The sequence below is a fragment of the Corvus brachyrhynchos genome, unplaced genomic scaffold, assembly GCF_000691975.1.
Source record: "Corvus brachyrhynchos isolate BGI_N302 unplaced genomic scaffold, ASM69197v1 scaffold136, whole genome shotgun sequence".
Taxonomy (NCBI): Eukaryota; Metazoa; Chordata; class Aves; order Passeriformes; family Corvidae; genus Corvus; species Corvus brachyrhynchos.
The window spans coordinates 10,261,359-10,272,587 of NW_008239080.1; the positions used below are offsets into that span (position 1 = coordinate 10,261,359).

At 37.3% G+C, this 11,229-nt stretch overlaps 1 protein-coding gene across 10 annotated transcripts in view; it reads right to left on the bottom strand.

Annotated features, from left to right (window-relative positions):
- Positions 1 to 11,229, bottom strand: part of DLGAP2 (DLG associated protein 2) — a 342,864-nt gene that overhangs the window by 67,488 nt on the left and 264,147 nt on the right. For all 10 annotated transcript variants that reach the window (XM_008637654.2, XM_017739294.1, XM_017739302.1 and 7 more), the window contains one exon: positions 5,037 to 5,248. In XM_008637654.2, the coding sequence (XP_008635876.2) occupies positions 5,037 to 5,248 (212 nt within the window). The remainder of the gene's footprint in view (positions 1 to 5,036; positions 5,249 to 11,229) is intronic.

Below are 11,229 nucleotides of genomic sequence, written 5' to 3' on the forward strand. Positions count from 1 at the left end.
GATTCCGGCTGAGCCAAGGGGTCTGTCAGATCTGGTTGTGGTTTAATCCCCTTGCTGTGTGCTTTGGCAACATTTTTGTTGCCATAATAAATTCTGCAGAACAGAACAGAACATGTGGGCATGCCTTGGATAAGAGTCCAGATAAGCATTAAGTTAGCATGGCAATGGATAGATGCAATCTCTCACTCTGAAAAGAGGGAGAGCAGTGAAAAGGTCATTCTTTTGCTCTGGTTTACTATAAACCCAGAAAACATGTCAACCATTTCAGGTTTTAGATATATTAGTTTAAAATACTTAATAAAGTGTTTTGTGTTGAGATACCAGACCGTGAATAAGAGTGGCTGAAATATGGACATGCATCATGCTCTTCAGGTGTGCTATGGGTGTAAACAACCTACAACACAAAGATGCTCTCTCTGTGAGTGTGATTCATAACTTAAGATACTCATTACATACAGTGGCAAAAATCTGGTAGAGGATTAAGTGAAAAACTTAATCTTGGGTTGTCAAGACAACTCAAAGTATCACTGGTATTGTGTCAGTCCACCAAATAATTTGTACTGTGGCAGATTTCCTTCCTCATTAAAACACTACATTTTTGTACTGCCTCTGTGCTCACACATCTTTCTCTCTGCCCGCCCATCAGCTTAAGGTGTTCTGGACTACCAGAAACAGAAAAGTCTGCCATTAGAGGTTCACAAAACAAAAGTACACATTGCTGTCACTGAATTTATTTTATTGTAGCTTAACCTATTTCATCTTCATAGCTTCCTGTGAGTCACTTCAGAGCATAATGGAAAACTTCAGCACAGCACGACTATTCATTTGTGTGAGTGATACCAGTATGATTTTCAAATAGAGTGTATTTACTTTGGACTAAATGCTATTGTTATTCCTTTTGACTCAATGGTGAGATGGCTTTCAGAGTCTTTCACAACACTTCAAAAAGGAGATACTGAAAATGGAATTTGCTACTTCTACAGTGTTTTTCTGTTCATTTACATAATCAGTATATTAAGTACTTTTCCCCTGAAAATGAAATGCATCAAATAACCATATTATCTTTAGTTTTTCAGAATTGCTTTCCTATTCCAGAGTACCAAGTTCTTATTTTATTTTCAGCTTTGCTTTCTGGATCCCAGTGTCTCTGATGCTTCCATCTCAGCTTTGCTTGGTTTTGTCATAAATACAGAAAAATGACATTTAGTAGGTTGGACGGATACCCTTACAAATCATGTGGGTCAGTCTCTCTTCCAGGATTGCACAAAGCTTATTTAGGATAGGGACAGACACTCCCTTTGTTTCAGCTATCCATTCTATAAACTGTTTGGCTGTTTTGACCTTTACTGTAAATGAAAATTCCTAGCAGTATACGGCATACCTTCTACAAACTACTGCCTTCCAACACAGTTTAACTTCATCTTCAGTAGCATCACAGCACAGCAGAAAACAATGGACTGAATAGAAGGGCTTGCATTTCACTTCTAGTATACCAAAACTGACATCTGAACAGTTTTGTATAATCAATAGTGCAAAATAAAGAAAAAAATTTTAAAAAGTAACATTTTTTTCTTCCGGGGTTACTGAGAATCAACATAATTTTCACATTAAATAGGACTTCTGGCACCATTCCAAGAAAACAAAAAGTTGAAAGGAAGCAGATTCAGGTATGTGTCCTGTCTGAACAACAGCAAGTCTGATTGCATTATATTTTGCTCAAATGCAATTTCCTAATAATACTAATAAATTACACTGGCCTTCAACTTGATGTTGTAGGACTAAGTAGTGCAACCTACTATGTAGTTTTTTGAAACAGCATTCATAAAGAAAGAATTGAAATTCATTTTTCTTCAGTGAGTAATCTCAATATTTAGGTGCATTTCATTTTTGAAAAGTCCGAAAAAATTGAGCTATACAGCTATACACACAAATAAGCCAGGTCCATTACCTGACCCTTTGGCCAAGATTTCTTATCCTACAGTGAGAGTGGCTACATCTAACAGAGCTGGTGTCTGAACCATGTCTTGGCACTATCCAGAGGTGACAGGTGGCCTAGGCTACAGGTGTGCTGGGGATGCTGCTGGCTGTGCTATCTCTGTGACAGAGGTGGTGATCAGATGGCTGTGGTTTGGTGTATGACCTGCTTCTGACAGCTGCATAAACCAGCAGTGGCAGACTATGCACTTCCTTTTATTTTTTTTCCAGCTCGGAGTAAAATATACTCCTTTCCAAAAGCAGCTTAAAAGAGATTATTTCAGAATTTTGATGCTTCTATTATATCATTTACATTTACCTATTTGTATTTATTTATTCAGCTGCAAATATGCATTTTTATTGTTTAGAAACTTTTAATGTTCAGTTTGCTGAATCTTTGATCAACGCAAACCAGTAAAATAGGGATTACTTTTGTCAAAGCATAAACAGAGTTTAAATGAGAAAAAAAAATCCTTGCAAAGACGCCTAATAGTACTCAGAGGAGAAACATGCACACATGTCAAACATCTGTTGAAGGTTAAGTGAAGGCTGTTCTAATTTTCATTTTAACATATTCAGGATAGTGATAGAAAACTAGGCTTTTTCTTATGAAATCCATCTACCTTTGTTTTACAGCCAATAAATGTTTTTATACTGCCAAAACTATCAATATTCAGCTTTTATTACAAGTCTACTGGTGCTCTGCAGACCTCAGTTCTGAACTATGCTGTCACCCAAGCAGAGGACTAAGAGAATTAAACCCCCATTTTATTTCTGTGCACTAGCTCCCTCCATCTGGGTAAACAAGCTAAAAAGCCAGCTAATGCAGCTGACATCTTGAATTATGTAATTTCTCATGACATGTGCCAGAAATGCTATTCAGCCCTGCTATACAGTCATGAATGCTGTTCAAAGCCCTGGCTTCTGGCTCAGCAGCATGATCAGTGGTACAAATGGTGCTCGGCGTGCAGTAAGGATTACTGAGCCATGCTGGAGGAGGCAGGAAGACTCCATAACCATTATCCATTGCTATAGCCTTCAAAGAAATCCTCCAGACAGAAAAGGCAACCACAGTGACCGGGAGACAGATATATTGGGAGGAGGTGGTTTGTGGTGAAAATCCAAGTTTAGGATCATCACCTTGTATTTCTGTGCAACAAGAAATTTTCTGTGTGCTTTAGGATTGCTGTAATCTGTAGATTTTTGCAAGAAAGACTTACAAGAACCAGAATAGTTGTCACGTATCTGCTTGAAGTTCCCTGGGAAAACCTATGTATGTTAGGCTGGCAGATTCAAAGTGTTGCCCTTCAGTTTAAGGAAAAGCTGAGGACTTAAAAGATATCTGTCATCAGCAGCCTGGCTGCTTAGTTATTCCTAGTCCAGTGTTAGTAACAAATTCTCAACAGAGCCCCTAATAATATCTTACAGTCTTACAAAAAGCTTCCTCCTTTTCTGACTGGTTAGTGGTAACTATGCCATGAAATCCTCTGGGGCCATGAACAAGCACAGCTGTCAACCCCAGTACATGCATCAGCCGTGCACCCGTGCTTTAATCAATTACATTTTGAGTGGTGTATTTGCAATACATGGAGAAATTAAAGAAGATACAACATTTGGTATTGACCTACTAATAAGCACCTTCCTTCAGGATTTAACAAATCAGGAGTACTTTCTGTCTTGAAATATATTCCTTATTTGAATATGTATGTTTAGTTGCTGTCTGAATCTGTTTATAAGTTGTAGTGGTCTAGGGCAGGCACCAAGACCTGCCACCCACTGGAAAATTTGTGCTGCTACCCAGATTCCCTTTTGGGAGGCCCAGTCTTAGCTGGAAACAAAGAACAACATAGAATATATTTTATTTGGTGTAAGTGCTTGGAAAGTTAGAACAGTGTCTAAGAAAAGATTTTAGTTTGTGGTACGAATAAGATTAGACATACCCTCCAAAACTGGGATTACTGCAACCAAACTGTCTCTGAGAACGATCCCTGGCATACAACAGTGCCCCGAACACAGCCAGACAGTGGCTGGGACAGTACAATATGAAACAGTAAAGCTGGAAACTCTTCTCTTTGATAATAGCCAAAGTTGATGGTTTTCTTGCAGATTGCAAGGTAAATAATTCAATTTAATTAAGCCAAAAGGATTTTTGCCTAAGGTTTTTGTTTTATTTTATGAAAAGGCGAGTCACTATGGTAAACCATATGGTATTGCCTACAGAACAATAAACAACACTTGGTCAAAGGTTTCACTCTCAATTTCTTTAGTTTATGTCCCAGGTGAAAAGATGAATTTGCTAAGCCATGAGAAACTCCCAGTCACATTAACAGAACCTGCAGATTTTAAATCAGGCTATCACTTTGAAACTCTCCTCACAGGTATATTTACAGTTTACTTATAAAACGATATATTGAAAAGATAAAAAGGAAGGTAAATAAAGATCTATTGGAAAAGATATATAGCTACATATTTCCCTATAGTTTTAAGATTTGCTTTAGTTATTTAATAGGCCATATTGTAGGTAGTTTGAATGAAAAATAACCCAGTCAAACAAAATCTTCCAAAACGTGTTTAAATGTGTATGATAGAGTATAGCAGATAAGATACAGAAAGCATTATACTGATAAAAAAGGTGTAAAATGCCCAATATATGGTACGATGATATATTTACTATTATATCTAATGTAGAATAGATTATATTTTCTATTTCAGAGAAAGCAATGAAATAACAAAAAAAGATAATATAAACCAGTCCTTCTAGAGAAAAAAAACAGAACTTTGAACTCTTGAAAAAAAAAAACCCTATATATTTCCTTTAGTAAACATAACAAACTCATTCAGAAGTAGAAGGTTTATTTCAGGGATGGAAGATGATGTCAGGTTTTCATCCACTAATCACAAGAAACTGTACCTAATTTAAAATGAAGCCACAAAATTGCCTTTTAAACACAGATAATTTTTTTTCCTATGGATGCTGACCGTTGTCCATAAGACACAAAGAGAAGTTATCCAAGTCACAACAACTTCCAGAAAGGTGTATAACATAGTGTAGTGAAGCTTACTTTTGATGATCTCCAAGTGGTCTTTGCCCAATGGATTTTAATAATGACTCTGGTCGAACTGTTAATTTTGGTGATGTCTTGGGGCTAGTATCAGAATCTCCACTTTCTTCATCTCCCATGGCCTTAATATAGCTCCCACTTCTCATTCTTCTGCACGGGATCTCTTCATCTTTCCCACCAGCTGGGTATCCTCCCCACTCATCCTGAGGTACCTAACAGAGACCATAAAACACACACACAGAATGTGCTTTATTCTTTTCATATATTTAAATACTTCCTTACCTTTTTCCTTTTACGAAGACAAAAAATGAATTAATTTTTCTTCAGAAACAGATAGTTTATGAAAAGATTTCTAAGAACCCTAAATGATTTGGCCATTTAACTTCAACTACAGAGCTGGAAATTTTCAGTTTATAAATGTTAGAACCCAAGGAACGATGAAGTCATGGATTGTGAGCTGAGCTGCAATATCTATTTGTAGACATGCTCTAAATTGCAGGAAGTGTCTTAAAGTTTGCACATAGATTTTACTGGTAACAGTAGGTTAATTAGGTATCTCAGACCTAAAACTCAATGAAAGCTGAGGACTTCAGGGTTTATTACCAGTGATGTATGAATGACATATTTAAGATAAACAAAGCCATGATCTTCGCATAAATGGATAGGATTATGATTTAGGGCAAATTTCTGTGGGGAAAAAAGAAAAAGTGGTAATTTGTCTTTTTTCTATTTAGAAACTGCAAAATAGTTGATAGAGACTGTAATATATCAGGAATGCAGCCATTTAAATAATATGTGTGGTTGCAGGGTTGCAGTTGCTTTTATAAAGTTGAGGTGGTTTTCCAAATAGTAAGATCATTAGTCAGATAATCAACAGCTGGTGGATGGACATCTCTCACCATTACAAACTGCCAAAGAATTGAGCAGGAGTGGATTCTTCAATCCAAAGTGAAATCAGCCTTGTTTTAAGGCCTATGATTAAAATCAGCAAGCTTGTCTCTGCCAGTATTGCTTTTTCTTTTTTTTTTTTTCTTTTATTTAATCTTACAAGGTGCTGAGTCCTCTGGCTCTAATCCAGAATCACACTTATGTATTTACTTAGTTTAAAGGATATAGGCAACTCTCTGAAATGCATTATAAGGACTCATGGTTAAAAAGAAGGATGCGACAGAGTTCATCAGTGGACCAAGGCTGATGCCCTGGGCAGCATCAAACCCTTTATCAACATAATGATTCCATCTATATTAAGCAGTTCAATGCCTTTATTTACTAATATACTATAAGTCTGAAATTGCAGTTAAATGTGTATTGTAGTTTCTGCAAAGCAGGATGTCTAATAAAGATTTTCAAGTCGAACTTATTTGAGACCTTCTATAGACAGAGTTAGCTCACTGTGGAGCTGAAGCAAATGCTCCCACTGGTTTCAGCAATCTTGGAGATTGGGTTTAAATAACTAACATGATCTGCTTGCCATCTTTATGGCCCTTTCAAGACAGATGAATTAGCCACCATTAGGTGAACAGACCTGGTGCTTTGAGTCCTAAAAGAGGATTAAGGGAGAAATGAAGTTTTAAAAGGGGGTGAACAAGTGAAAATAGAGATATTAAACTAAAAAACCCAAGCTTAAGACAGAAAAAAAAAAAGACTGAAAAATGAAGTCAGATAAGAAGAGATGAAATAGATTGCACATATCAGAAAAATGTTAGAAATAACGATCAGAGAATAAAAAAGTGTAATATTCTTATACAAAGTAATAGGACAGAGCATGAATCTGAGTGAAATATGGGTAAGATCATACAAAGAAACAAACTTTTCACATTATTCACCTTTGGATAGTGATTGGAAAGGAAGCATTGAAAATCTTCCCAAATTTGAAGCCTGTAAATGTGATGCTCGTTTCTTTTCTAAGACATAGTATGTATAAGATTAATGTTGCAGGAATGTTTTTTATGATTCTATGTGACCTAAAAGGTATTTATATGCAGTCATAGTAGTCATAGCCAGTCTCCTAAAATACTAAAAATGAATATATTTAATTAAGCATTTTTTAATCTACAGCTGACAACAGTAATAGCTGCAAAAATCTGAATTAGAGAGTCATTTTATTAGTTGATATCATACAAACATACTCTTACTTTTAAATATCCTTTATGAAATGTATGTCAGCATGGCTAAAACCAAAATCCAAATGCTGAAAAAGAAGTTACTGGCATCTACATAGGCCCATTAAAAGAGATACCATTCAATTCTCAGTACTAAAGCAGAATTATCGTGTCTTAATATTATTTTCTTAAAATAAACCTCATAACTTTTTCATAGAATAATTATTTTGGCTTGAAACATCTTTCCTTCATTTTAGTTCAAAGATAATTAAATAGAAAGTTTAAAAAGACATTGATCACTAACCTTTTACTTGCTCAAATGCAGAAAATTATTACTTTCTCAACTTTATTTTGTCTGAAATTCCATGTTCAAATAGCTAGATGAGGACTGGATTTAAATGGGTATGCACAGGCTTATTTGTTGATTGAAGTTGCAATCTTATTTTAAAAGACAGGAATGACTGATTTCATACATTAAAATATCTAAAAAATTAAGCTTTTTCACTGTGATAAGGACAAATCTCACAGTTATGTGCTTTACTTTTTCTGTTGATTACATTTCTTTTGCTTTCTGTATTCATAAGCTATATGAATTCACATAACAGCTAAAGACCAAAGCTAAAAACCAAAGAAGTGCTGCTCCATTTGTGCTTGTGATGTGCTCATGGTACACACCAAGGCAACAAGAATCCCTTTCTAATCAGACCAACTCACTGGCTATCACAGAAGCATTTATGGTTGTTACAACATTATTCACAATTAAAATATCAGGGTTTGGTTGGGTTATTTTTTCCCTTAAGCCATTCAAAGGAGCACAATGCAATGAACACAGTGAAAATTCTTCTGGAACCTGGTGAGGAAGTTTGACCACGTGTTCTCTCAGAAGGTTTCATCCAGAACTTTGGAGAACTGCTGGAGTCTTTTTGCCACCTTCAAAATTAAAAAAAAAAAGTGCCCTTGACATTGTTTGTCCTCATGGACTGAGAATAGAAGCAAAATTTGAGTCCCAGTTCAGCTTGGTTCTTCATTTACTTGAGCTGATAGGTTAAATACTTGGAAAAATCGTTCCAAATCCAGGCCATCTCAGACCCCAACACAGCTTTAAAGAAAAGCAAAAGCATTATACGAGTGCAGGAAGGATTTTTATTTTTAGATATTAACAAAAATATTTAACATCATATATGAGGGTCATTAAATATACATCTTCCAAAATATGGAAAGCGTTTTACAACTTGCAGAAATTCTATCTTACAATAGCTTCCAGCTCCTGAAATTCCCATCTGCAGGTCTTGCAGCTGCTAATTTGGAATAATTACCCTAATTATCTACTTGCATATAGTGATGAGTGCTGATATTTATAATGTCTAAAAAGGCCTTCCTTCTGTTCTAGATGTTAACATGAATCCCTAGTAGTTTCTATCCACAGAGGAGTTAGACTGCATATTACTGTATGAATTTCCTTCTGCAAGAACAACTGGCTGACAAGGTCTGGCTGCTGATATGGTTACAGCTATTACAGAAGAGGATGAGTGTCCTTCATAAGCATCATTCAGTGTTTCTGTAAGGAGCACCAGGATCAGAAAATTTGACATCTCTCAATTGTCCAGCCACAGATTCATTTTGATATCTTACATTAATCACCTAGGGTCAATTATAATAAAACACTTGGTACCTAACACTTACTACATGTTACAAAGCTGAAATGATAGTGAACCCCAGAACCTTAGGAGCGATGCTAAATTCCCCATAAAGGCATTTCAGAGAGTTAGTTCCTTCAAAGTAGTATCCAAAAAGTCCATCTAGTTAGCAATCAAAATGTAAAGTGTGAAAAAAAATCTCAAATAGTTCTCCTTTCTTGGACTTACTGTATCTGATTACATGCAGCAGAAAGGCTTTCTGTTATTTTCCAGTCAGATCCTAAAATCATCTTCTGAAGAAAAATGTTCTTATTTCCTTTCCTTTTCTTTTTTTTTTCTTTTTTTTTTTTTTCAAAAGAACAGTAGCCTTATTCTTTCCTTCTGTTGTGAAATAGCTGTGGAAGTTGAAGACTTTCTTGCTCATCTTCTAATCCATAATGTTTGGAGAACTCAGGAAGAAGATGACCTAGGGCTCATAAATAAGCTGTTATGTTCTCCTCCTCTTTTTGTCACTCACAGCCTTTTCATGAAGCACTCACAGATTGCTGGGGGAGGGCTGGTTAGGAGAGAGGGACTCCATGTACATAAAAAGGTGTGATGCAGCTTTGTGATCAGGCATTTACCTGAAAGGAGGGAGCTTAGTTATAGCCCCTAGGCCAAGCACTCACATGAATTTTATGTAAAAGAGCGTTTGGATAAAACTTGTGGAGCCTCTAAGCAAAGAAAGAAGTACCTTTGATCCAAACTGATGTACACCCTGCTGCTCAGAATGCAATTCAGGGAACTTAGAAGATGAAGTTTGACCTTCTGTAGGCTAAGGGGGAAACTGAACTGTCATCTTCACAGTGGGTATTCTAGAAACTTTGTTACTATAAAAACAAATTTCCTTGCTTTAGATTAAATGTCACTATTCTTGGTCTTTGTTAGAAGTTCATATCTTAAAATACCCCTTGCTACTAATTTTTTGGCTAAATACCTAGAGTGTCACATGACCAGTAAATGGTCACGAAGGTGATTATTTCTGAATTTTAATCAAAATCTTATTTCTATCTCCCTCTTATAGAAACAGTACATATTTGTGTGACTATAGTTCTTAATTTTCTTCTTTTAATACATCATACATTTTACACTGTGTTTTAATTTTATTAAAATGGGCCAGACCGCCCAGGTAAGTGGTTGAATCACCATCCCTGGAGGTATTTAAAAGATGTGGCGCTTAGAGACATGGTTTAGTGGTAGACTTGGCAGTGCTGGGTTAACAGTTGTACTCAATGACCTTAAAGGTAATTTCCAATCCAAATGATTCTGTTTCTATTCTTCCTGTTGGTGTACTGACTGTGCTCAGACCAGACCTGACAGAAGAAGGATTTTGGATCCCTAACTGGACTGCAGCAGCAAGTCTGTCCCCTGATTCTCAAAAAAGAAAATTTAATTCATAGATTCTGTGTGTAAACAGCAGCATGTTGTCAGGGAAAACAGAGATAGATTTAACAAAACTACAGAACAAACTAGAAATCATGGAATTCCTGCGGTTGGAAGGGACTCTGGAGGTCTCTAGTCCAGCCTTCTGCTCATAGTATGGTCAGGTACAGCAGATTGCCCAGGACTGCTACAAAGATGGTGAAGGGCCTTGAGGGGAAGCCGTATGAGGAGCGGCTGAGGTCACTTGGGCTGTTCAGCCTGGAGGAGACTGAGGGGAGACCCCATTGCAGTTACAGCTTCCCTGTGAGGGGAGAAGGAGGGGCAGACACTGATCTCTTCTCTGTGGTGACCAGTGACAGGACCTGAGGGAATGGCCTGAAGCTGTGTCAGGGGAGGTTTAGGTCGGATATCAGGAAAAGGTTTTTCACCCAGACGGTGGTTGGGCACTGGAATGGGCTCCCCAGGGAAGTGGTCACAGCACCAACACTGACAGAGCTCAAGAAGAGTTTGGACAATGCTCTCAGGCACATGGTGTGACTCTTGGGGATGGTCCTGTGCAGGGACAGGAGTTGGACACGGTGATCCCTGTGGGTCCTTTCCAGCTCAGGATATTCAGTGATAATTTGACTGTGTCCAACTGGCTTCCAAAGATGAAGATGCCACGACCTCTCTAGGCAACCTGTTCCAATGTTTGACTACACTCAGGGGGAAAAAGATTTTCCTTATATCTGATGAGAATTAGGTAACCTAGGCTCCCTAAAGCTAATTCTAGGAGTGTGAACATCTAATCTTGTATCTAAGCAATTGTCATGGGTTAGCAAAGCATAGTCCTGGAAGTGATGTTCTTTCAAAGGGGTGCTTACAGCTTCCTCTGTGACCTGACAGAACCTATCAGCTGGCCAGTTTGAATACAGACAATTCTTTGAGCCACTTAAAATTGTGACCTCCTCTGTGATCCACACTTAAGAATAGACAACCCCCCCCTCCACAGCTCTCTCTCGTTTCCAGTGCTGGGACAGGTGGCCGCCGGCC